General features: G+C 40.2%; 1 protein-coding gene across 7 annotated transcripts in view; it reads right to left on the bottom strand.

Annotated features, from left to right (window-relative positions):
- Positions 1 to 1,690: 1,690 nt before the first annotated feature.
- Positions 1,691 to 27,432, bottom strand: part of RALY (RALY heterogeneous nuclear ribonucleoprotein) — a 283,434-nt gene continuing 257,692 nt past the window's right edge. For 5 of the 7 annotated variants that reach the window (XM_072997018.2, XM_078393243.1, XM_020806516.3 and 2 more), the window contains 6 exons: positions 20,177 to 20,224; positions 15,663 to 15,823; positions 12,447 to 12,560; positions 10,578 to 10,723; positions 5,745 to 5,793; positions 1,691 to 5,553 (listed from right to left, as the gene is read on the bottom strand). In XM_072997018.2, the coding sequence (XP_072853119.2) occupies positions 5,749 to 5,793; positions 10,578 to 10,723; positions 12,447 to 12,560; positions 15,663 to 15,823; positions 20,177 to 20,224 (514 nt within the window). In that variant the 3' untranslated portion in view covers positions 1,691 to 5,553; positions 5,745 to 5,748. The remainder of the gene's footprint in view (positions 5,554 to 5,744; positions 5,794 to 10,577; positions 10,724 to 12,446; positions 12,561 to 15,662; positions 15,824 to 20,176; positions 20,225 to 27,432) is intronic. The other 2 variants (XM_072997020.2, XM_078393244.1) reach the window with 1 other exon arrangement.

Consider the following 27,432-nt stretch of genomic DNA (forward strand, 5'->3'; position numbering starts at 1 on the left):
GTTCAGAGCAGATACAGTGTGCACTTACAGCATTGATGTGCATAGTTTTGGGGAAATACGGCTGGCAAGTAAACATGCATTATCACTGCCTTCTTTTTTAAAAGGTTCTGTAATGTTATTTTTCAATAGTCTTAGGACATGACAGTCAAGCCTTCAAATTAAATTTCAAGGATGGAATAGATGTGTGGTGTGTACGTATTTAAATGAAAGCATCCAGTTATAAGAGTTTATAAACTACTACACTTGTTTAAGCATGACAAAGCCTCGCCCTCTCACTTTCTGTAAGGTATGTGGAGTAATTCTCTCCTCTCGAGTTAACAGAATTAACACTGATATAAAAAGCAACCTGCCAAGTGGCAATTTATATATTATATTTTGTTCAAGTTGATATATAAACATTTTTTGGATTTTAGTTAGTGTTCATTTCAGTGGTTTGAACAGGCACTTTCCTCTGTATCCTGCACCCCTTAAATAATATTAGGTAACATTCAAACAATTCTGGTCTACAATATATGGTTTATTTTTCCAAAAGCTTTTGAGGAAGTTAAGTCAGAAGAAAGAGTGGGATGGACACTTCTTACTGTTCACAAATGATCCAGAAATAAGATTGAATAGGCCAGGTTGGGTAAAACATGTGTGCATACGTGCACACGTGTGTGTGAGAGAGAGACAAAGGGTGGTGAAAACAAAAATGGACCAGAAAATTCCAAAGGATCTGAATAACACTGTGGATAAGCATTAAAATGGTGCATGTATGAAATGATAGACTCTGGACCAGAAATTGTAGCTTCATGTATACAATAATGGATTTTGTGGCTGACTTACTAATTAAGAAGGAATCTTAGGTTTGAAGTAGCTCAATTAAAACTTAGATTTGACACCTTCCATGCTAGGGCTTAATTGAGAAGGAACTCAATTGAGAAGTTTCCAATAATTTCCCCTTTGAATTATGGTGCAACCACACTTGGAATATGGTGTACAGTTCAGCTTATTCTTTAAAATGGAGAGGATCATCCAGTAGGGCTGGATGATGGAAAACTTTGGATAGGAAAAGTTTCAAAAGAAAGAAGGTACTCAATGCTATGTAGAATCAAAATATGGATTGGATTACCCCTAGAGATAATGATGGGCAGCAGCTTGGCTTGAAAAGGAGATTATACAAACTTGTGTACAATATTACTGATAGAAGCTATCCATGGCTATCAGTTATAGTGGCTATTGTGCTCTCTCCAGGATCTCAAGCAGCATTTTTCCAAATACCAGATCCATGGGAGTACAGGTGGGGGTACCTGCATATAGTGCTTGTAGCTCATAGCCATCTGGCTGTGTGTGGGAAAAAAAGGATCACAAGGTAGGCCTTTGGTCCAATCTGTCAGGGTTCTTGTATTTCTTTGGTGTCTTTTGAGTTTTTCTTAATTATTATGTTAAAAACATGGAGATTAGAGAAGAGTGCCTTTTTGCTGGTCTGTTATTTTGCATATTTAGTTTGTAGCTATCCAACGGGAAGGAAATGTAAATATGGTATATGACTGTGAGAGGTGAAGGATGTATACATGGTATTAAATTAACCTGGGTACCTGTAATGTGGGGGGAAAATTGGGATTGTCAATATTTGTGGACTCATCCTTAACATAGCGATGATGTCATTTTTTTTAGAATTCTCACCTGTGTGTTTACTAACAGAATTCAGTTTTGCCATAAGAATTACTTTCTATTCATGAGAACAGGGAAACTAAAGCCTTGGTTTTCTAAATTGTTTCTAACAATATCTGACCTGTAATGAATGTTGGATGTATCTCTTAAAGTGAATAAAGCCAAGATCAGTGCCTCTTGCATAACTTTACTATGGCATTGTGATTGTCTTCCTGGGCTGTTCTGACAAACATAACTATTTCAACCCAAAGTAGTCATTTACATATTATTCCCATTTTGTCTATGTATTTTTAACCAGTTAATCATGGTATATGACTTTTTACTTCTTGGTGGAGTTTAAAGATGCATTGCAATACAGCAGATTTGCCGAAACAATGCACATCTTGATCAGATCAATGCCTAAATGAAGAAAAGGGAGCTTATAGAGCCAACCTGTGTGGCCTTGAGCAAGCTGCACAGTCCCAAGATGCCCTGAAAAGAATATGAGTGTTTGTATTCACGAAGGCTTTCACAGCCGGGATCTAATGGTTGTTGTGGGTTTTTCGGGGTTTTTGGCCGTGCGGCCAAAAAGCCCGCAAAACCCACAACAACCAATATAGTATTCTCTACCTAGAAAACTGTGGAAATGGTTGCCATAAGTCAGCATTTACCTGATGGCACATAATTATTATTGCTTAGCTGTGTTATATTAATCTCTGCAGGGGTCATAAGAAGCCTATATGACTTTTTTGCTTCTTTCTTTACCAGCAGCAATATGTGTTAGCTCCGAAGCTTGCACCACCACCCCATGGTATTTCCTACTGTCTGTGTTTGCAGAGTCTCTTGCGTGTTTTAGTCCAACATACAGGGACACAAAGTAGGGAACCACAGTTGTTTAGTCAGCTGCTTTGATAGATGTGAAGTTATGGAGAGTGGACACTGCAAAGGGAATCTTAAAGTGCAAAACACGTTTCTGAGTGCAGCTATTCTAACAGAGTGCACATCAGATATCATTTCAGATTCTTCACGGCACTCCTATCCATATATATATATATATTGTTAGAATAGTTTAAAATAAGGGCAGCTTCATATAACAAACCTTGAGGTTTAGGGGAGTGGGCAGGCAATTTTCAGCAAAGGTTTTGAATATTTTGTTTAAAGGTGCAGCAGTGGATCTCAGGGCAACAATGCACTGTGGTACTTCCTTGATCTTGGAACTTGCAGCAAACAGTGGCTGGAATCCTAATGAGCAAGTTTGTGCCTTGCAATTGTAGCGATGTTATCTGTTACACTATTTAGAGGCAATGAAGAGCTTCCTATTGCTCTCACCAGAAGGGATGCCTAGGGATCCCTTCTATTGTGGAGAAGCTTTGGGAGCTGCATAACAGGGGAGGGAACTCTTTAATGCCTGAAAGTTGGCAGCAGCAGAAGAGAGACCAGTGGGCGCCAATTTTATGTATTAAAAGAGTTCTTCCCTTTCCCCACACTTCCAAAAGTCATCTGCAGGACAAAAGGAATCCCTAGAGATTCTTGGAACCTGGGAGTGGGAAGAAGCTTTTAATTTGAAATCCATCCACCCAAGTAGCTGTGAGTGATATCATCATGTGTTGCATTGTAAGATTCCTGCCATAAAAGCCAAAGATAATGATTTTATACTGTGGGACTCAATATTTACATAATGCAAGGATGATGTTCAGTTGCTTTGTTTACAAAAAGCTCATTCCTTAGCGTTAACAAAACTGTTCCAGGTGTCTCCTTGTGTTTGAAATGGTTGTACCATAAAATAATATACTGTATTGTGCACTATGCAAAAAACATACTTTTATACCATTTAGGCATTCAAAAAGGGACTAATTTTAAAATATGAGCAGAGAGTGTGTTCTCGCCCCATGCTCTGCATTACACTAATCTCCATGAAAAGATATCCAAGTCATGTGGAGATGCTCCAGCTACCCATGGAGACAGGATAGGGCATTTGGGACTCTCAGAAAATGGAAAAATTGCCCCCATCCCTCCAAAATGTAGAAAGGCTTTTTGAGCCATTAAAAATGCCATGTGTGTGAGAGCACCAGGGGACCTGGGGGCTGAACGTTATTCATCTCTGGTATACATTAATTGCAAATGCAATCTATAGCTGAAATGGCAACATGTATAGATGAGGGGGTTTTAATGTATATCAACCAAACTAGGCTGTTTGATGCTGACACAGTCTAGAGTTTTTCTAAGCTAATAATAATTAGTATGCTTGAGTTTTAAAAATTGCGATACCACAGGGTGAATCAAGTTTCTCTCTTTATTATACAGAATTTTATATACAAAGCCCCACCCCTGCCCTTTTTTCCCATCTATACCTCAGTCTGATGGTCAGGTCATAGCAAAACAAGCCTAGAAAGCAGTTCTAAAATAGCTCAGTACAACAAAGTGACCAGACTTTGCAGGAGGAGCCAGTGGAGAAAAGAAAGAGAGGGAAACTTGAAATATTGCCTGTTTTTTATTCTTCAGGGTGTATTCTTTTCAACCAAGAAATATACATAAGTCATTGTGCTTTGAGAATTGTGATCTTCTGTCAACAAGCCCCAGTGAAGGGACATTTTCTGTGTTGGGATATGTTTTCTGGTAGAAATCCTTTGAAATGGTAGAATCAAGGCCTTTTGCTGACCTTTCTAAACAGCTGGTTAGTCTCTTTAGGATTAAAACTCACTGCTGAAGAAATGTCACATCATGTACTTCTGAAGCTGGTGGTGAGGATTTTTCTACTTTTGAGTGGGTTGTGAAAAAGGCATCTTTTTTTAAAGGTGCAATTTTGTGGGATATGTCAATAGAATAAGCAGAACAAGAGTGCTTATTTTTTCTCTGTATGGATTTGTATGTTAGTTGAAAGCATCTGTATGTCAGAGAAGGGGACTCAAGGAATCATCCTTTCCCTTCCATCTTGGGTCTTTTGTAACACAAAAAGGAAACACACCGTGTTATCACTGGTTCTGGCTGTCATATGCTTTTTGGGTTGTCATTACCCTTCCTTTAAACCTGATTTGTTTCACTTTTTCCTTATAAAGAGCAAATAAATGACTTAGAAGACTTTAATGAACCACACGGGCTCCAGATTATAAAGGGAATATTTCCTATCAGATTCCTTTATTCTAGAATGTTTGATTTAATGTGTGTCTCCTTTTATAGCCTTTGTTTTAATTTTACATGATGCTCACACCTGGCAGACACCTACTACCTGACTGAAGCTTTATGGGATTCTTATGGCAATGAGAAGAGGAAGGTGGTGAATCTTATCAAATGACTAATTAATAGTCATGTTCTCTGTGTATCTTTCCCATTGTGCCACATGACAATGAGATGCTCCAAATGCCAAAGTCTGTATAGCTGCAGAGTGACATGGATTCAAGCTGCTTAGAAGGAGGCCCATGGATTATCAGGAGCTACCTCTGGCTATCCTGCTCAAGGTAGTCAAAAACCATAAATTGTACACAGTGAAATACCTTTCTCTCAATTTACACATCAGAGTTGCATCTTTCTTTGGAACGAGGCTCTTTACATAGAGTCTCTCTCTCTTTCTTTCCCTGACGCTCCAAATAAAACCTCAGACTTCCATCTGCCAATAGAAAATAATTCATTCCAATATCTGGCTACCGGAGAACACAGCACAAGTAATACTTGTGCTGGCAATAGGGCTCAGTGTCTGTAGTACAAAGATGGGTCAAGGGGACCAGACGATGATGAAACTCCACTGGGATGACTAGTTGGTTGTGTACTACAAAACAGCTTGACAATATTGGTCCATGTTTCTCCTTTTGAATGCCAGGCAGAAAGATGATGGCAGTCCTGCAAGTTATACTTGTCTGGCTCGACATGACAAGGCAGGGTTTAACCTTTTGCTGTCCTCTATTCACTGCTGGTAAGCTGAACATGCTAAAATGACAGGGAAAGAAAGAAAGAAAGGAAGGAAGCTTTTAAAACACTATCAAAATAGCTTATCATTATGATTTGTGGTCAAATAAAATGCAAATGAACATTTTCTCAAAGTTATAATTGTGACTTATCGTCAGTTACAAGAGAGCATACAAACAATAGGCTCTCACCCTGTGCACTGTTAAACATACCTAGTTACTGTAGGCTGGAGTCTTCCACATCTGTGTAATGGCTATTCTCCTGTGAAAAGAGGAGGGAGAGAAAAAGAGAGAGAGAGAGAATTATCGGATGGTGATGATAATGATGACAACAATGGACGAAAGTTAGGTGTAATGTAGGAAAAGCCTAATAGTAAAATCTTGCGCATAGCTAATTCAATGTATTGATTTCTGGAATCCTCCCCCCCAACTTAATTTTTAAAACATCAAGTTCTTTCTCACTAGAATATGATATTTGTAAATTTTAGTCCAAAATGAACTGGACAGTTCCTGCCAAATTCTGCAGACACTGTTATTCTCTGTATGAGGAGAACCACATGGTATCTGCCGGCTATGTAGCTGTTCAAGATAAGGAACCTGTTGTAAAGCAGAGGAGATGGTGATCCCAGTTCAGCATTACAGAGATTCAGTCCTGGACTTTGAAGAGCGGAATACTCAGGTTTCTGGACCTGTGTCATGCTTGCTACCTTTTTAAGCCTCCAATATTTAAAAATCTCATTCTTTCCATCCCAAGTACAAGTGTTAATAAAATAACAAACACAGGCTTAATCCATCCTTACGTCTACATAAATGCTTACAGGATTACTGTAAGAACCCTCAATATCTACTCAAGTAAATTATATTGTATTCACTTGGATTTAGTGTCCCATGTATCTATCTGAACAAAAAGTGTTATATATTAGCAGTAAGCACCTGGGGATATGGATGCCCCACAAAAGAACCCTTATTGCAGGATATTGTTTATTTCCTGTACTGTGAAGCTTGTTGTTTAGATGGCACTGAGTCTGTGCAATTGTAATTTTGCATGAGTTTGCAGCCATGGTGTTTTCAAAGAGCATCTTCTCTCTCTAAATAAGCTTGAGTAGAAAGCCCTGCAGTGCAGAAATAATAATAGAAAGATAGTATGAAATTGATTTGAAAAGGGAAGAATCTGTTAAGCTCATTAGAAGACTTGGACTGACTATGACTTCAGTTGTCTCTGTTAGGAGCCCCATCCTCTTTCTGGCTCCAAGACATAAGCTCAGAATTCATGGTCTCCTTTGCTGCACTCTTCAGTAAGATCGGTTGTAAATATTCAAGAAGTAGAGGCTGAGAATGGGCCACCTACTTCACAAGAGGAGAAGGAACTGTTAATGGACGAGATGGAAAAAACAACAACACAGGAAGTCTCTTTAAGTAGAATGCAAGTGGAAAACCTGGGAAAGGAATGGCCAGTAGGAGGCACAGTTTTGATGGGAAATGAAGGATGTATGAAGGGAGGAGAAGAAGTGAGCTGTGTGGTAGTTGCGTACTGAGCTGAGGAGGAGAAGGATACTGGAAAAGGAGTTGGTAGAGATTATAGAAGAAGACTCCTGGACAGAGGAATGAACACCTTTGAAAGTACCTAGGGAGGTGGCTGAAAGAGTAGAAGGAAAGACAAGTCTGTAAGCCTCCATACAGGGGAGAGATGGCAGAGAGGGAGGCACAAAAGAAAAAAAAGATTTCCACGAGAAGCCAACAACAGAGAGGCCAAAAAAAAAAAAGTCTCTGTTTCCCTGGGATGAATCATGGAGTAACCCAATACCCACCCAAAATTTGGAAGGATACCAGGATGAAGGTGTGGAAACCGAATGTGGGCTGGGTGTTTCATCCTTAAGTTCCTATGAGCTTGTGCTTAACCTCTTCACTCCTGTCATTAATAACATGTTGTTGCCAGTTGGCTCTTGGGTTGGACCTACTGTTAAAGAAAAAGAGAATGAGGGAAAGGATTTATGGAACACTAAAGGAGAGAGAGAAGCATTATCGTTGTTCCAAATAAACTTGTTAAAGTAAAAATTGAGTCCTTGCCTATTGATAAAAATAAGGAATCTGATAAAACAGATGGGGGAAGCTGGTGTGAACCGCACAATATGCTAATGAATAGACAGAGAGTTTCTTCCCTTCTAGATACTCACATAGGCAAAGGGAGAGGGAGGACAAAATATTGTGGCAGCTTGAAGATGTAACAGATGTGGTTCTGGGTCAAAATTCACTTCATTAGATGCACAAGTGACCATACTGTGCCATCTGTGTTTTTATATATTCCCACCATTATAGAGATTCGTCTAAATACAGATGGTATGGTACAATATGGTCATTTCTGTGTGCCTGAGGAAGTGGAATTTGATCGCTGAAAGCCTGCATAGAAACAAATCTGTTAGTCTTTAAGATGTCATAATATTTTGCCTTCACCCTAGCCTCAGCATGCTGAAATAGACCAACATGTCTATGCCGTTGGAAACTGTTAAGGAAATTTTGCAATAAGTCAAATTTAATCTCTACGTTTGTCTATGCAAAGACTGTATTGTTTTGCTGCACTGTTAACTCATGCATTTCACGTTATGGCAATGGGCACAGGTAGATCTCTGAACTGCAGTCTGCCTTGTGCTTTCAGAAATGGGCAGCCAGCATTTTGTTTTATCCTATTGTGCACAGTTAGGTATAATCTGTTATCAGAATACCTAATGCCTACAACCTATCAGTAATTCAATCAGTCTGAGATTCATTATGTATCTCATTTAGAGATGTAAAATTTCTGAACATTTTCTCTTTTCTGGGAAAAAAGCACATTTTTGTTTCCATTTTTTGAAAATGGAAGTGTTCAGAAATGTTACATCTCTAATCTCATTGCACCCACCCAAATACTATGTTACTGTTAATGTTGCAATATTCTTTTATTAACTTGTTACATTTCTAGTTGCATGACTCATTGCAATTTGTTGATTTTCTGGAGAAAAAAATTACAATGTACAAGAAGATGGCATAAAATTTGGCAAAAAATGCCAATAAATGTTCTTAAAAGATAACATTTCCTAATGCAAGTTACTTAATTAAATTTATTTCCATTTATGACGTTACTTTTGAAATGAAACTTTACACCCTTGTTATTTGAAAATGTAACTTGTGATAGCTATGTCATTGATTAACTTCTCAGCTCTGCAATGGACTCCCAGTCTGACTCAGGTTAGGGTAGCTTTCTATCCCTAAATATTGTAGTGAAATAGTTTTTAAAGTATTCCAGCCATACAATTTCTACTGCAATTGACATGATGTTGCTTGTGCTGCAGATTTTAGGAGCATTGTCTGCAGAACTAAGAAGAGTGTGATCTGTGGATACATGCACTGTTACCTCTTGTCAGGACTCTCGGCCAAGATGTTTGCAATAGATTTTCCTTCCTGTGTACTTCTTTGTAGTAGTAATTGTTGCCTACTATTCATTCATTAGCATCTTAAAAAGCAGAGACATCACCTTGCCGACAAAGGTCTGCATAGTCAAAGCTATGGTTTTTCCTGTCGTGATGTATGGAAGTGAGAGCTAGACCATAAAGAAGACTGACCGCTGAAGAATTGACGCTTTTGCATTGTGGTGCTGGAGGATGCTCTTGAGAGTCCCCTGGACTGCAAGGAGAACAAACCTATGCATTTTGAAAGAAATCAACCCTGAGTGCTCACTGGAAGGACAGATCCTGAAGCTGAGGCTACAATACTTTGGCCATCTCATGAGAAGAGAAGACTCCCTGGAAAAGACCCTGATGTTGGGAAAGTGTGAAGGCAAGAGGAGAAGGGGATGACAGAGGACAAGATGGTTGGACAGTGTCATCAAAGCAACCAACATGAATTTGACCCAACTCCAGGAGGCAGTGGAAGACAGGAGGGCCTGCGTGCTCTGGTCCATGGGGTCACGAAGAGTCGGACACGACTTAATGACTAAACAACAACAAAAACAACAACATTCATTCATTGACCCTGTCCCTTTGTCCTGAGCCCAGCCAGTGCTCACTTGGAGAGAACAAAAGAGAGTAGATAAGATGTGCAGATATCATTGCTCCTATCGTGACTTGGTAGCAGAAGTGTAGTAGAAGAGGAAACATTCTTCAGAGCAGAAGTAAGATCAAGGAACTCTGGGTATGAGCCCCACAGAATCTAACTGCATCCAGGCATAATCCAATGAAGAGCTAGATGGGGAATATATAGATGGGAGTCTAAATCCCAATCCAACATTCATACAAGTTTTCTAGAAAGAAAAGTGTGGAATTCCAGTGATTACATTGGCAGAAAGTGTTAATGGACCGGATTCAGCTTCCATGCCAAACAGCTGCTGGGCAGATTTTATGTCTAAAGGTATGTATTCCTTCAGATAACCAGTCTGGTGTAGAGGATTGGATGGGGGCTTAGGAGGCCTCAGTTCGAATCCCTGTTCAGCCATGGAAACTCATTGAGGTTATGGAACTATTAAAACTGCTCCTTAAATATATCTCACTTACCTTGAAAATTCTACAAGGGTTGCTATAACTTGCTGACATATAACAACAAATGCATGCAATTAAAAGGGTTTTAATGTCGAATGACTTGTGAGTTCAGAATCAAGGCAATATGCTTTGGGGCAATTTTGCACTGCTACATATTGGACTCTCTGCTTGAGGACTGCATGAGGTATTTCCCATTCATCTATTCAGACAGTCAAACACGTGAGTTTAAACTATTAGGAATCCAGAATCTTTGCATTTGCCTGGAGTTGACAGCTGAGAAAAACCTGGACTTGCTGGTGATGCAAATTTGACCAGACAAATCTCATTCTTAGCATCACTAGATGGAAGAGCTGCTCCTGGTGGATTGCAAAGGAAGTTAAGCTGTAACTGATCTCATTTATTCTGGGATTAGGCAGTGGATGGAGAGGAGACATGTACGAATATTACTTTTCCCCCAGTGTGATCATTGTTAAAATTGCACAAAGCCTATTAATCCACACAGGTAGTGGAAGAATAACACTTCACTATTGTCTCTTACCAATTCATCTTCACAGTCGTCCCGCAAGAGACCTTCCTCTTCCCCCTCCTCTCCATTTAAAGGCTCCTCTGTGTTGACTTCTGCTTCTGATGCTGTGTCTTCTTGGGAAACTTCACTTTTGTTTCCGTCTGCTTTCTTTCTCACCTCTGCAGGGTATGATCCAAAAAAACAAGGAAATAAGAAGGAGTGCCTTCTTCTCCTGATAGACACTGTCAGGCTTACTCAGCAGTGGCAGTAGGCACAAAAGAACTACTGCTTTAATTTCCCATAATGCTCCAGGAGATTATATTAGATCCAAATCAATTCAATGGAACTAACCAACAACTGGGAAAAAAATCTTGCTTCCGTCTCCTGTGATAATATTTGAAAAATAATATTATTTCAAGCAAACCAATGCAAAATCATCAGCTTCTGCATCAGATGAAGTTGAGATGATTTGTACAACCATGCTATCTAGGACCATTTGGAGTTGACAATACTGTGATGCTTATATGCTGCCAACCCCTAGTTCCCCTGTTCCTCTGTTTACCAGAGGAATGGCATAGCCATGACCTCTTCTTCATTCAGAGCCTGAACACTGTGTGGGTGGGTTATAAAAGCTACCTATTTGCTCCTCAAAAGTCACGAAGGGTGGAGAGATGTTATCAAATTTAAATGTACAGTATTTGATTTTATTTTCCATTGAGTCTTTCCTTTTGGCAGTTGTTCAGTTCCTGAATACAGCAGCTCCAATAGGGGAAGGAGGCTGTCAAAAACCATTACAGATGCATGGGCTTATAACTCCTGTTAGGTTGTGATGCTTTGGCCTCTGGCCAGTTTGGCCATAAAGTATCATCTCAAGGACAAGAAAAAAGAAACTACGGGTGACAGACTTAATACAGCTTTATCGGTATGTGGAATGCAACTGCCATTGTTTGTTTATTTATTTGGACTTCTATACTGCCCATCAGGGTGAACACTCTCCCGGCAGTTCACAACCCATCAAACTATAATTGCAATCACACAAACAGGAAAATGATATAAATGCAGTAAAAAAAATACCCCATATAACCCGTGCTTAGCTCGATCTTATAAAACCTGAATTTAAATCAATTAAACAAATTTAAAGCAAATATGAACTTTCCAGGTCAGTTAGTGAAAGGCAGCTTGGTTTTTGGTTTTAATTCACTTCCTGAAAACTACGAGGGAGGGCTCCTGACAAATTCTGTGGGAAGGTTACTCTAGAGGGAAGGGGCCTCAACCAAGAAAGCATGGTTCCTCATATTAACTCTTTTGGCTTCCTTAAATGCCAACTATTTTTAGCATCAAGAAATGCAAGGGGCGAGTGGGATAAGTAGCTATTTAGGCTTGCAAAGACACTTCTTCTTTGCTCTTTTTTCATAATATTTGTGGGAAAAAATGCTTATAAACCATTCCTCTCCTTTTTGATGATCTATTACAGGAGTTGGCAAAATGGGCAAAGTGTCACCTGACACAGAGAGGCCCAAAATGTTTGCTTGGGTCTCTCTGCGGTATGGAAAGCGATTCTGCTATGATTTACCCACTTGCTCCCCACTTTTGTAATTTTTTAAAAAAATCCAGTCTGCAGAGCCTTTTTCAAATAATTTTTTTTCCTGGTGGGCAGGGAACCAGTGCAATCTCCTAAAGGTCCTGTGTGTGTATGTCTCCCTCATACATCTGATCCACTACTACAGTCACTTGTTCTCAGTGGTGCTATCAGCTGCTAAATTGCAGCTGAACAAAAATAACAGGTCTCCAAGTTAAAGAAGGCTGGCCATAGCCAGGTAGATTGTATTCAGTTCCTTTCTGCACCTGAGTTCTGTCAGTGCCATGGCTCTTTGAGGGAACATTTGCAGCCAGCCAACTGACCTGTAGATGATTTCTGCTGTTCCGCAATCTGCTCCAATCTGCCCAGGAGAGCGTCAATGTTGGATTTGATCTGTGTCAGCTCTGTTTTAATTGTCTGCAGTTCGTTGCATTTCACTTGGAAAAGAGAAGTTGGAAGTTAGCTTTACATTTCTCCTCATTCCGCATATGAGTGTTTTTTTTTTTTTTTTGTTAGCAGAGATCTAGTTATTTGTTTCATCTACTATTCAGTAGCATGTCCTGCTTGGTAGTCATCACACCATAAAGTTCTTGGGTTCAGTATATGACAAGGTCTTATTTGTCTTTCATAGCTGTGAAGAAGACAGGAGAATGCTGGCAGGAACAAGTTCTCCCACGACAGTGGACATATGAGAGATGGCCAATGCCCAAATTTTCATATACTGTGAACTAAAGGTATGGAACTCATGCACTACAGTGACTCTGGCAGGATGATGACTTTCCTTGGAAGATATCTTGGCCACCAAGGAGTAAGAAATTAGAATTACTTAAAAAACAAATCCTAACGATTTTTCCTTCCCAATGTCTTGGAACTTGGAGCTCAGTGGCTTCTTCTTCAGTTGCAAGATGTATAGTACAGTTGGCTTTAGGAAAAGGAAGATCTTGAATTGTTATTAAACAATTTTTTGTTAAGTATAGGTAAAAAAGAGTTACTAACAAAGTATTGCATCCAGTGGGCAGTCCTAATGGTGGAATCCAGCAGAACCAGGAGAGGGGAAATATCCTGTGCATGCACGCATGCACACACACAAACTGGCTCTGGTGACTTGGGGCACCTTTGGTTCTGGGATTTCATAGAGGGCTGAAAGGGAGGGAAATTTCATGCCACAACTACCAAGGAAAACTGAATGTAGCTCTCTGTGTGCAGACAACTCTACACATTGATTGATTGATTGATTGATTGATTGATTGATTGATTGATTGATTGATTGATTTGATTTGATTTGATTTGATTTGATTTGATTTGATTTGATTTGATTTATACCCCACCTATCTGGACTACTCATCCACTCTAGGCGACCTGTTTACTATGTATATCCCACATAGTTTCCCACAGCAGATACTTAAAACATATGCAACATGCATTCACTTACATGCCTCAGGGTCAGGATTATATTTACTTCTATAAAAGGAACTGCAGCAAAATGTTGTCGTTGTTCCATGTATCAGCCTGACAGTTATGGTTTCTTTCTGGATACTCTGTTTATTCCTTAGCCCCTGGGATACATGCTACTCTGCATGCTTAGTTCGATTGGAATGCTTTGTTTTTGCTCCTCTCCAAGCTTTCTCCTCCTAAATATTTTTCTATGTCTGCAAAAATGGGGTTCTCCCCAAACCTACTACTACCTTGTTCTTGTCTGTAGATAGCGCTAGACTGGCTGTGCAAGGATCCATTCTCAGAGACAATGTCCACTATTACTGTGTAGGATATTTATTTTGAATATCATCTTTTTTGCTAAGAAGTTGGAAGGGAGCACATCTTCTCTCATTGTATTGTCACAACAATCCTAAGAAGTAGGTTGAAGTGAGAGAAAAGCCCAATATTATCCAGTAGGTGCTCTGTGGCTTGGGTGGGATTTGGGACTAAAGTCTAGGCGAAACATAAACATTTCTTTTCCAGGGGTTAAAGAGGAAGACAAGTAGGGGGACCACACCCAAGATGTCAGCAGGAAAAATAAAAGGAGAAAAATCTGATGCAGAATGAAATAAAATGAATCATTGTTCATAAATAGTTCTCAAAGTGGTAGCTGTGTTAGTCTGTGCAAGCATATCAACAAGGAACACAATGTGATCTTTTGTGGAACATGTCCACTTCATCAGACATAAGATTGAGAATACAGAGACCGTCATCATCACTTAGAACTGCAGAGCTGGAAGGGATCCTATGGATCATCAAGTCCAGCCCCTATCAAGCAAGCACAGTGAGGAATCAAACTTCCAGCCTCTGGCTCTTCAGTCAGATGCCTAAACCTCTGAGCTATCCATCATTTCACATGGTAAAGCATTCAGTTTGAATCCACCAATCACAACTTCCCTTTTTCTTAGAGCCCCGTATGAACGTTTTGTCATGTGGTATCTGTATTTTGAAAGCTCACATTAAAATATAGCAATTAAGGTGCCACAATATCTCTGTCTTTAAAAATAAATTCTGCTTTTGTTTTGTTTTGTGTTCCTTGTTAAAATGTTTATAAACGTCTAAATCAAGCACTCTTCTTCATGACATAAGGCTTCTGAGAGACTTCTGAGAGAGCTCTTTTGCTAGCTTGTCATGAAAAAAAGAGAGACCCCTTCTTACTACTGGATTTCTCAGAAGTCTCAGCTTACACACCAGCAATCTATAAACAATTGACATGCATTCGGCACCAGACTTTCTGCCCTCCGCTTCCCCTCCCCCCATAATTAAAGGGACTAAGGCTAGGGATGAGTGTGTGTGCTCAAAAGTGTTTGCTGTGGAGGATATCCATGGAATTTTGCCTTAGAAAGACCTGGTTGTTTCCTTCTACTGCAGCCTCCCTCTAAGTACAGTGGTGCCTTGCTAGACAATTGCCTTGCTGGATGAAAAACACGCAAGATGATTGTTTTTTGCGATCACTATGGTGCCTCGCAAGAGGTTTTTTTCTATGACCATGCTTCGCAAGACTTTTTTTTAGAACGACGCTTCGCAAGACTTTTTTTTTAGGCTGATGCATAGGGAACTTCGCAAGACGATTTTTTCACAAGATGACGATTTCTGTGGAACGAATTAAAATCATCTTGCGAGGCAAAATCTGTAATATCCTCCACATGTGTTGCAGTGCAACTCTCATCACCCCAGTCTAGCTACACTGGAATGTTGGATGTTGTAGTCCATTGCATCTGAGGGTGACAGCTTTGGGAAGTCTGTTCTACTATGACTTGCAGTACAATTATAAATCAAATTACTGCAGCAAATCAGAGACTCTATTGAAAGAACCAGACCCACTATATAATATAGTAATTTGATTTATGATTGTACTGCAATCAACTTTTTTGTGTTTATAAGCTGGCTCAGGGGACCCTGTGCTCTGGAAAATAGATTATAAATGCTTTTATGAAAAATAAAAATATAAACACAATTAACCATGTTTGATATGTAAATCTGTCATGACAGAACAGCAACTCAAAAACAGCTACATTCTCAAAAGTGCAAATATTATGTCTTTATAAAACACAGAAACTTACATTTTAATTTGCCAGAGCTGTTTGCAATGGCAGCAGATCGGGCAAAAAGTTTGACTGGGAGTGTTGCTTTTACGCGCCTTACTAATGGGATGGTCACTCGTGGACGTTTCACAGGAACCACTCTGGGTATGGGAGACACCTGTCCCCGATATTCAAAGAGTCTGCAAGGGAGAATAGGTTAAGCACTTTACAGCAGCAGGTTACACCAGGCTGGGGAAATGCATATGTACCTTTAACCATCTCTGAAGGACATGAGTGAAAAATTGCAACTTTCCTCTAGAGGGAGCTGGCATTCCATCCCTGCCAGCTTGGCCACTGTTCTCTGGGAGAGTAAAAGCCACTGTGAATGATATTTGATCATGAAGGCTCTGGGAGACACATTTGCCAAGCCATTACACTGTGAGAGAATGCTGTTAAATCCACACAGACTTTTGCTTAGCAAATCACAATCCCCTGCAAGACTGTGACTTTTATATGTTTTTAGAACATATGGCTTAAGCATTCCATTCTCAGAGTTAATTGAGGAACTCAGGGACTTCTGGACTGATGTATGTAGTTGGTTCTGTTGGCTTTCTAGCCTATCACCCCTTCTTCGCTCCTGTATTCTTTACTTCAGTTTTGCATTTCTTCATATTCTAACATCCCTGCCTTATTGGTGGGTATTTGGTAATACTGAATGATGCTTTTTTAAATCATGAGGTTTCAGAGACAAGGAAAGGCAGGCACAATGATATTTACCCTGGATACAAGCAAGCAGGAAAAGGAATTCCTCAGCTCATGATTCATATTCCTTCGCAGCTCAGGGGAAGCTTTTCAAAACCAGTAATTATGGGCTACAGCAGACCTGGGCAAAGTGCGGCCTGAGGGCCACATACGGCCTGCAAGACACTCCTGTCTGGCCCGCGGACAGTTTTGAATATCAAAACCATTTATAGCTTCCTGTCTAAAGTTGATCAGTTGCTTATCTTTAACAAACCGCAAAAAACCTCTTTAGTATTTGTGAAGATTAAAAGGTTTAAAATAAAAACAATCATAACATCAATGTTTCATTTTTAAGTAAAGTTGGTTCGGCCCCCTAACATAGTTCAGATTTTTCATGTGGCCCCCCTATAGAAATTAATTGCCCACCCCTGGGCTACAGCAACACTAAGGAGGCCTACATGGGAAGAGTCCTCATGGACTCACTTGGGGGGTGGGGAAGAATACCTCAAGCTTACCCAAATGTAGAGGAAGGAGTGCAGTAGCAACAAAGGCTGTTGGGGAAAAGGATAGAAATAGATTGTGTGGAAAAAGTACATGGTTTTGGATCATAAACCCAGATCTTAAAGTCATCAAATGCTCATCCAGTTCTACCACAGACTGTCTCAGTAGCCCTGAGGCAGTAACCCCAATCTTGGCCTGCAGACTGATGTGGCCACCTTAGAGAGTTGATTTTGAAAGTCATGAAAAGGTAGCACATTGGTAACTATTTAAATGTATAATTATCATACTTTTTTGCCAGGGAGATCTGGTTGTGGGATTATCAGCTTCAGGGGTCTAAATAATTAAGCTGGTCTTGGGTACTCTGCACCTTGACATGGTGTGCCCTTTGCTGGTCTGCCTCAGGCAATGAAGTGTTTTGGGCTCATCCTGGAGAAACTCAAGTTTCACTTTCATATTCATCTTAGTGATTCGGGGATTATATACATGCCCTTTAAAACTTTTTCCCATTTTAGGTTTCCAAGGAGCTAACACATCTCTTGCATAAATCAACTTGACTCTATCACCCTACTCTGATGTTATTAAAAAGTATGCAAAGCACACATAATGGCTGAAATCCTGTTCACTCAATTACTTCTGTGGAAAGATAATGAAGTCATCAGTGAGTACAAATTTTGGAAATTAAATACTTCCTATTTCTGCACTGTCACTCCCTTTTCAATGCTTGGAAGCTATGGGAGTGCAGGATGGGAACGGGATGACAATGCTGGCAGCCATTTTTAGTAACTAAAGACTTTCTTTTTCCTTCTTTCCTTCAGCTCCAATGTGTTCCGTATGATAAAAGAGACACGTGAGCTGTGGGACAGAAGCAGGATGTGCTTAATTTCTTTAAAACATCGTCTCCTGTTACTGATGTCATCAGCCTTCTGCAGGAATCCCTCAGTCTGTTGTCACTTTCACTTGTCTGATGAGGGGAACCCTGTCTATCCATGTAGATTCTTTACATGGATCAGAATCCTTATTCTCTTCTCACCATGTACTGGCTTTTTGGGGGATCCTGACATGGATACAACAGCCTCTTCTGCTTCAGATAGTCACTTTTGCATGATGAAAGCAACAATGAAGATGACAGGGCCAGTGTGCTCCCTCTCATCATCTGTGTTTCTCACATGGTTTAATAATGACTGACTACTTAGAATCTGTGACATTAAGACAGTGACTTTGACGGCTGTGGAAGAACAGTTATTCTGTTTCTGGCTATAGCTTATTTATTGTAAGCAATGTTAATTTTCTTTTGGGAAAATCCTGTTCATTTGGGCAAATATTTATTGGTATTCATGCCACTTTGGCATTCATATTTCTCTTTAAACTTTCCACTTGCTGATTTCTGGAAGTGTTCCTCATAGCCACGCTTCTCATCCTAAAGTGCCACAAATATACCGTGTCTTTCACTATGAATGTGGCCAAAAAGAAAACAGGAGGTGCCAGAAAACAACAGGAAAGCCCAATGATATCTGCCTTCCATTCTGTGCCTTAAATACAAGCTTTGGGGCAGTCTGGATAAAAACAGTGGCCATCAAGAGTGGTATCAGAAGTCAAGTACTCTACCAGTAGGAATGAAATATATATAAAATAAGCCAACTGCAATTCCTGGAAAGCAAGCCATTCTCACCCACACATTGGCCCAATGCATATTTATCTTCCTTTACTTAGTGATAAAATGAAATAGAATTGAACAGGACCTTTTCAATCCAGTTCTCTGTTTTTCCCAAAATGAACACAGATCTCTAGATTCAAAGACTGAGCTTGGAAATTTACTTTTAAAGAGAATTAATATAATGACAAGTTGAGTTGCCCATAACTGACCAGTGGTTCCCAAATCATCAGCCTACTGCTAATACTCAAGTTTCAACCAATGGTTTCACTCTTTCATAATTCTTACAATAACTTTACAACCTCTCAATGGAAGTCCAAATCACAAAGATTTGAACCTTTTCACTCTCTTCACAATGGCAGGCTAAGTGCCAATCTCTATCTTTCTCCTTGACATCCATGGCCTAATCTCAATCATCTGGCAAAAGTACAGTGGTATAGGTAATACACGTTCCTCCTGTCCTTTCATGTGCCATTGCACAAGCTTCTGTTGCTTCCTTAGACTGAAGTAAAGAAATGTTACTGGTCATTGTCCCAAGGCATTAGTGGAGGAACTGCACCAGGAACTCAGCAATGAGATGGATTTTCTGGACTTGTAATATGCAAGGGTTGAGGCAGGAGAATGGATCCCTATGTCCATTTTGCTTTGTTTCTCTTTTTCTGATGTTAAACTTGGCTTGTTTAGTAAAGGTTCCATTTTGCTTTGTCTCTCTTTTTTTCTGATATTAAACTTAGCTTGTTTAGTAAAGGTTCCCCTTGACATTTAGTCCAGTCGTGTCCGACTCTAGGGCGTGGTGCGCATCTCCGTCTCCAAGCTGTAGAGCCAGTGTTTGTCTGTACACAGTTTCCATGGTCACGTGGCCAGCACAACTAGACACGGAACGCTATTACCTTCCCACCAAGGTGGTACCTATTTATCTACTCCCATTTGCATGGTTTCGAACTGCTAGGTTAGCAGGAGCTGGGATGAGTGACGGGAGCTCACTCCGTCGCGTGGATTCAATCTTACGACTGCTTGTCTTATGACCTTGCAGCACAGAGGCTTCTGTGGTTTAATCCGCAGCGCCACCACGTCCCTTGTTTAAAATGTAAACATGGCTTGTTTAAAATGTTGAAATTATTTGTAAAAGTTAATCCAAACATTAGTATGCATATTTTTTGCATTTTTTCTAAAATCTGCCAAGTGTTTTCCTTTGACAAAATAAAGCACATTTATCATCTACAAAAAAGGAGCCCTTTGTAATTTCATCCCATGAGAAGTACAGCTGACGCAAATGTTATCCTTTATTTGGTACCAGATTAAACCCTTTTAACTCATCCAGGCATTTTTCATGTAGTTTCCTCCCCCTTGAACCGGTTGAATTTGGCTATATGTTTAGATTTTATGTAGTTTTTCATATATTAAATATGTGATGTTTATACAGAACATCTTGAGATCTTCTTGGGATGAAGTATGATGAAGTATGATGGATGGATGGATGGATGGATGGATGGATGGATGGATGGATGGATGGATGGATGGATGGATGGATGGATGGATGGATGGATGGATAGATAGATAGATAGATAGATAGATAGATAGATAGATAGATAGATAGATAGATAGATAGATAGATAGATAGATAGATAGATAGATAGATAGATAGATAGATAACATTTACCTGTCATAGAAGTCATCTCTATAGTAGTCGTAGTCAAAGTCATATCCACTGAAAACCAAAGAAAATCAAACAAGTATTGTTATAATTTTCCTATTGATCCTTATTTGCCTGTTTCATGAGCCAACATACTTTGGACACATCCTGAGAAGGCAAGCCTTGCTGGAAAAGACAATAAGGCTGTGAAAAATTGAAGTCAACTGGAAAAGAGGAAGACCAAATAAGAGACGAATTGACTTCTTAAAGGAAGCTACAGCCCTGAGTTTACAAGAGCTAGGCATGACTGATGAGGACAGGACAATTTGAAAGTCACTCATTCATAGGGACACTGTTAAGTCAGAGGTAACCTAACAGCTCAAAACACTGATGACATTCTTAATCTGTTGCCCTTCATATACAACCTCTCAATGACAGCAGCTTCTATTGCACTAAAGAAACAAGCAAAGTACCAAGTTGGGGAAGGTGCTTTATGAATTTCAAGATGGAAGACAGTGAAAACATGTTTTATGTATTCTCGAAGGCAAAAACATGTTTTGTTTGACAACTAGGGATTTAAAAATCCCCCCAGAAAACTATACAAGAAACTTCTCTGAGCTATAGTTCACTGCTTCCTGTCGATACAACCAGCATAGTGCTAGTGGCTGACCTGATAACTCACCATTACCCTTTCCCACCCAAAAGTGGTAATTTATACACTTCTGTGAAGGGCTTTGACTATCATGTCAAAGCCCTTCATAGAAGAAAACTTTCAGCATGAATTCTGATGGCAAAAAGTAGGAATTGAAAGCGTTGACATTTCCTATTGAAAAAGAAGGCAGCAATGTGTCAATTTAAAAGGTCGTCTCACAAGTGATTTTTAAAAATTGTGCCTTGACATCTTTGACTTCACAGTGACATTGAAGTAACATTTCGGGATCATAAAAACCACCAGAGATTTAAAGCTCAACTCTCACCATGTTCCACAGAATTCCCTGCCCTTTTTCTTATACTACCAGAGGCTCCTGGGGGGTAGAATATTGGACTTGAATTGTGGCTGGCCCAAGGCATTAAGCTGCCTGAAGTGAAGGCCAAGATTTTCCCCTCACCACTGTCCATATATAGACGATAGCTGGACTGACTGCTGAATCACAATTTAAGATTCAGGGGTAGAATCCTTCACCACCCCTGAGGCAGTAGACATTGTCACTCTTCAACAAATATAAGTTGCACAATGGGATATCAGTTTCTATGTTCACATCAGTCACACAAAATGTCTGAAGGTTTCACTGTGTGGAGTCCAGAGTTACAACTAGCTACTTTGGTGTCTTTGAATTGTGGTGCTGTAGGAGGCTCTTGAGAGTCCCCTGGATTGCAAGGAGAACAAACCTATCAATTCTAAAGGAAATCAACCCTGAGTGCTCACTGGAAGGACAGATCCTGAAGCTGAGGCTCCAATACTTTGGCCATCTCATGAGAAGAGAAGACTCCTTGGAAAAGACCTTGATGTTGGGAAAGTGTGACGGCAAGAGGAGAAGGGGACGGCAGAGGATGAGATGGCTGGACAGTGTCTACGAAGCAACCAACAAGAAGTTGACACAACTACGGGAGGCAGTGAAGGATAAGAGGGCCTGACGTACTCTGGTTCATAGGGTCACGAAGAGTCGGACACGACTAAACAACTAAATGAACGAACTTTGGTGCCTGGGATTTTCTGCCCTATTTGTTAAGCTTGGGCCATGTGAGATTGGCACATGTGGCGACAGGATGGAGGAATGGGGAGGAAGACCTCCGTTTGACTGTCTGGTGACTATATCGGTTCCATATTATGTTTGGGGTTTTTTTTGTGCCCAAGGAGGACCAGCTAGAAACTGGAAGTGGTGTGTGTGCTCAGGCCAGGTGGATTCACACCATTTAAATGTTGGTGCCCTGAGCCAAAACTTCAGTCACCCAGTTCAGTCAATAATAACTCTGGTGGATTTACATTGCTTGTTCAAATCAAATCTATATAATTTGATCCAGGGTTTTCTTGAAGGCATCCTGTGCAGCTGGTTCAGTCTATTCCAAACTGTACCATATGTGAAAGAATAAGTGCAGAGACTAGAATAAATAGTCAGGAGGATGTCATCACTACACCCATGCATCTGTTGCCTGAGGCAGTTTCCTCACCCTGCATAATGGAAGGGCCATCCCTCCCTTGGACTAAGGTGATCTAGGTTCAAATTTCTCCCCAGCCACTGCAATCATAGCCATCAGCATAGGCTAGTCATCACATTTTAGCTGAATTCATGGCTCCATTGGGCAGTTGTTTCCTTTGCTATACTGTGCCCCTGGAAATGGCCACATTTATATTCTCTATTTTCTCAAAGGAATTCAATATAGCCTATGTCATCTGCTCATGCCTCCTCCATATTTCTCATTACAACAACTCTGTGAGGTGAATTAGGTTCAGAGATAATAACTACAAGTTTCATGGGCAAATGAAGATTTGAACTCAGATCCCCTAGCTAACCACAGGACAACGTTGGCTTTCTCATTGCAGTGCTTTTCTTGCTTTTATGCTTGAAAGTTCTGCATTGTTAGGATTATGGGCAAAATGGTATTTTTTCATGAGAATATCTCACAGATAGTGCAAACAAAAACTTTTTTCTTTTCTTCCCAACAATAGTCAGAGGAAATATTTTTGGTAGCTTCAAGGGCATTGCCTGGTTGCTTTTTAAAATGGCTTTCATTCTAGTCTATAAATCCAAGAGCCAGTAGTATATAAGAAGTATTCTTTTACATGTGTTGTATTCAGAATGGTAAAAAGAGAAAAACTGTCTCTATGGTGAGAAAAGTGTGGGAAGGCATCTTAAAAATCTTGAACAATGTAACTGAGCAGAAACTTTAATAAAATACCTTTTTAGTATGAACAATGGAAATGAAAGCTTACACTTAACCTTCAGTGGTTGAAATCCAGTAGTAAGTCACAACTAAAACAGACTCATAGAACCAGAGAGGATGTGATGAGTCAACTTATCTGTAAATTCAATTGATGCAATAGGCCTACTCCAGATGAAAATTACCACTGGTTTCAGCCAGTAACTAACAAGGTTCCAATAAATGTACTACAAGACTTCGATTGAAACCATTTAAATAGGGGATGGTGGAAAATCTATTCCTTGTCACTGAAATATAGTTCAACATGTAGACCTCTGCATGCTGTTAATCTGATATAGAATAATAGTACTCCTCAATATGTAGCTTGTCAAGAAACTGGAAAATGAAGGGATTATGGTTTCAGTTGCTTTTTAAACTCAGGCCTATTAGCTGGTGCGGGGACAGGTGGGCCACAAGAGAAGGGGAGAAACTGCCTGTTAATTGGAAGGTCTGGCCAGTTGTGTCTTATTTGTACAAGAAGGAATTTCATAAAACACTCATGGCAGAACTCTCTCTGGTACCAAGCTAAATAGTGAGAATTTGTTTCAGCTGAGAAGGGTGGGGGAAGGAGTGAAGCTTATTTAGTTACTCCCTTCTAGAAGCTTTGGAGAGACTCAGAGTCTGGTGGAATGATCTCAGAAGGTCTGTAAGCAGGGTGACGTGTCTGATGATATAAAAACAGCATTAGGAATTTGCTTAGTTTAGCTTGGTTTCTCTGAGGAGAATGCTACACTCCCCTGCTGTCTTGGTGCTTGATTTACTGCACAATCTGAATATGCTCTGGAACTATGCTAAAGTTCTGTTTTAATGAAAGTAGTCTAGAATAGTTAGCTTTCTTATTTTCTGTAGGAACTTTTTTGGAACTAAGTTTTGAAACTGCTTGTGACTTAATTTCTTTATTTTCGCACCATCTGTCGTTATTTTGGGCAGAAGGTGGTTTGCTGGTACTAAAGGGCCTTACCTTGATCTACTGGATCCTACAGACTTTGTGGGTATTTTAGTATTGCTACTTGGCAGGATTGTCATGCAAACTAAACTGTGCAATCTGCTGATCTTTTGGTACTTCCCTGGAGCACTGAGGATGAGAGAGGCTTGGGAGGAGACTGGACAGGAAGATTTTCTTGAGCTATCAGCATATTCACCCTTTGGAGCTTACGTACACTGGAAAAGACTTGATAGTGTATCTGAGTGGTTTGTGAGGATCTCTCTCCTGGTCATAATCTTGACATAGCTTCAAATAAGGGGCAATAACAGGAGTGCCATATTATGTACTTGTAGACATGCTTGTATGTGTGAGTATCTAGGCATCAAGATACATGTGGATGTCTCTCTGAAATGTTTTATATATTTTGTTTTGATATGATTTTGCAAATATGGTGTTAAATACTAGGAGAAACCAGGGGTTTCTTCTTTTAACCTCACTATTCTGGCTGGTGTGGAGAGACTGGACATACTGGTGTATGCTTCAACATGTTCTGATTTTTCCTTGAAAAAAAAGAAAAGAAACAAATAAATTTTAGCACATTTTTTCTCAGCCTGTTTGAAATATATAGGTATCCATCTTGAAATTCTTCAAAGTATCAGTGGGCATGTTTTATTTTGTGATCAATCAGGGCAGTGATGGGTATTTTCCTTCATTCTACTGTGATTGGATTTCCCCTTCAATGAGTTTGCATTCATATTTTCAGTGCTGCTGAAGCTCAAAAGGAAGTCAGGGTGTGCACGTGCCCCTGAGTTTGGAAGCAAAGTGCAAGAAAATGAAACAGGAAATGTGCTGATAAAAAGGCCTACAATGAAATTCATTGGACTACAGTGGAATACAGAATGCTGTCTGCATTCCCTAGTGTTACCCACAGATCTAGCTTCCTCAACCTGGTTCTGTCTAAGTATGTTGGGGTGCAGCTTTCACCATCCTGAAGAACAGGCATGGGAGTTTTAGTTTTAAAAGCATGTAAATGGTACCACTACACTGAAAGATGCCCTGCTCTACAGAAATCCTCCACTCTAAATTTGCCAATCGGTAACAAATTATGACTGTCTAAGCTGGCATTTCATTTCACTTGCAATAGTCTCACCAAAGCCAGGTACCTTAGTGATTTATTTTCTTAATGTAATTTGGAGTGGTAATGATTAATGACTGGCATAATTAAAGGGGAGGTGGTCTGAGGGCAGGATCTGGATGGTAAATGAATCAGCAATAGATTCTTTGAAAGGGAACCAATGATCTGGTGTTCCATTAATTGAGTTTTATTTTATTTGGCATGCCTTCGATGGGAAATTAATGAGTTTGCATTCTGTGAAATTTGGTTTCTAGTAATTGTTTCTGCATTAGTACATATACATATAAATTAGCACCTCCAAAATTTATGTAAATTTCTGCTGCATCATATAAGGATGTGAAGAATTCACTCAAAATAAGTTATCTGCAGTGTGATAAGCTGTCTTGACAGGTTAGCAGCAATGCCCACCAGAAAATTGTTGGCCCTCTGAAATTTGTTTGGTTTCAGTATAGGAAGATAAGGAGTGATTTTACCACTGAGGTTTTCACAATTTGGGAAAATATCTCTGCAAAACCTGTGCCTCTTCTCCTTGTGAAATAGAACACATGTGCACAGAGCAAGCAGAAGGCAGTAGACAGTTGATTAGAGAGTGCAAAACAAACAAAATACCCACAAGCAGAGCTCTGAATTTTTTTAAAAAATCCATGCAACAAGGCTGTGCAGCTTCACAATTTGCACATAGTTGCTTTCATCATCATAATGGCCGAAGACAGTTTGGGGTTTTTTTTAACCCCCAAGAAAGAGACAAGGGAGGACTTCTATCCCTAATTTGGATGTTTTCCTCTTGTGTGGTCCATTGGCCTCCTTCCCTGTGTTGCCAGCAGGAGTGGGGTTCCCCAACAATAACTGCTTATCTCAGAACAGTTTTTTAAGTGGAACAGCACCACTTCCCTCTGCCTCTCCCCCCAACAGTCTCATATGGCTTAATTACAGTCTCTGAACCCTTGAGCACCACTTGCCAGTTTGGGAACCCAGTTAACTTCATTGGCGTTCCCCAGAGTCCAGGTTCTGGAAAGCAGGAAAGATAGGACGGCTTAGGTTCAGGAAGCACCCTTTTTAGAGAAAGCTTGTGTAGATGAGGAAAGAAGTTCATCTCTGCAGCTCATCTTCACCTGTCACGTACTTCTCCAGAGTTGCAGTGCTGTCCAGGATAACAAAGCCTTGTTCAAGCACATGCCTGGAGTGTCTGGTGTTCGACCCCAGCACAAGCCAACAAACAGGGTGAAGGTAGAGAGCTTTCAGCATTCTCATCTCTTATAAGCTCTCATATGTTCTCTTCTTCAGAGATACACAATCCCATGCTTTCTGGGTCCTGCTCTTTTATTGTTCTTGACCCTGCCTCCTCCAGCTGTTTCTCCTTCAACTGTGTGAATTCCCTCCTGCTGACCTGATCCTGAGAAAACTTACCTTCCTTCAAGCTGATGCTTAGTTGAATTTCTGTTGATTCTCACTGTACACCACGGAGAATAGCTTTTTACCTTTATGTTGCACTATCAAGAATCTGTTGTTGTTTCATGCCATCAAATAAGAACTGATGTGCAGCAACCCTAATAGGGTTTTCAAGATATTTAAGAATCCAGGTTTCCTGAGTCCCAGTCCATTACTCTGGCCACTAAACCATACTAGGTACCCATCTAGATAGGTCAGTGGTTTAGATATTTGGCTGCATAGCCAAGGGTTGGGAATTTGATTCCCCCCGATTCCTGCTTGATAGGGGCTTGACTTAAAGACCCATAGGGTCCCTTTCAGTTCTGCAGTCCTATTATTGTTGTTGTTGGAATACAAATGCCAAGTGTGGCCATGTGAGAAATACCATTTTATTTTTCTCTTTCTCCAGCTAGTTGGTTCACTGCTGGTCTTTTGGTGTGTGTGTTTAGTCGTTTAGTCGTGTCCGACTCTTCGTGACCCCATGGACCAGAGCACGCCAGGCCCTCCTATCTTCTACTGCCTCCCGGAGTTGTGTCAGGTTCATGTTGGTTGCTTCGCAGACACTGTCCAGCCATCTCATCCTCGGTCGTCCCCTTCTCCTCTTGCCATCACACCTTCCTAACATCAAGGTTTTTTCCAAGGACTCTTTTCTTCTCATGAGATGGCCAAAGTACTGGAGCCTCAGCTTCAGGATCTGTCCTTCCAGTGAGCACTCAGGGTTGATTTCCTTTAGAATTGATAGGTTTGTTCTCTTTGCAGTCCAGGGGATTCTCAAGAACCTCCTCCAGCACCACAATTCAAAGGCATCAATTCTTCGGCGGTCTGCTTTCTTTATGGTCCAGCTCTCACTTCCATACATCACGACAGGAAAAACCA

This window comes from Pogona vitticeps, chromosome 4 (assembly GCF_051106095.1).
Source record: "Pogona vitticeps strain Pit_001003342236 chromosome 4, PviZW2.1, whole genome shotgun sequence".
In the NCBI taxonomy this organism is placed as follows: Eukaryota; Metazoa; Chordata; class Lepidosauria; order Squamata; family Agamidae; genus Pogona; species Pogona vitticeps.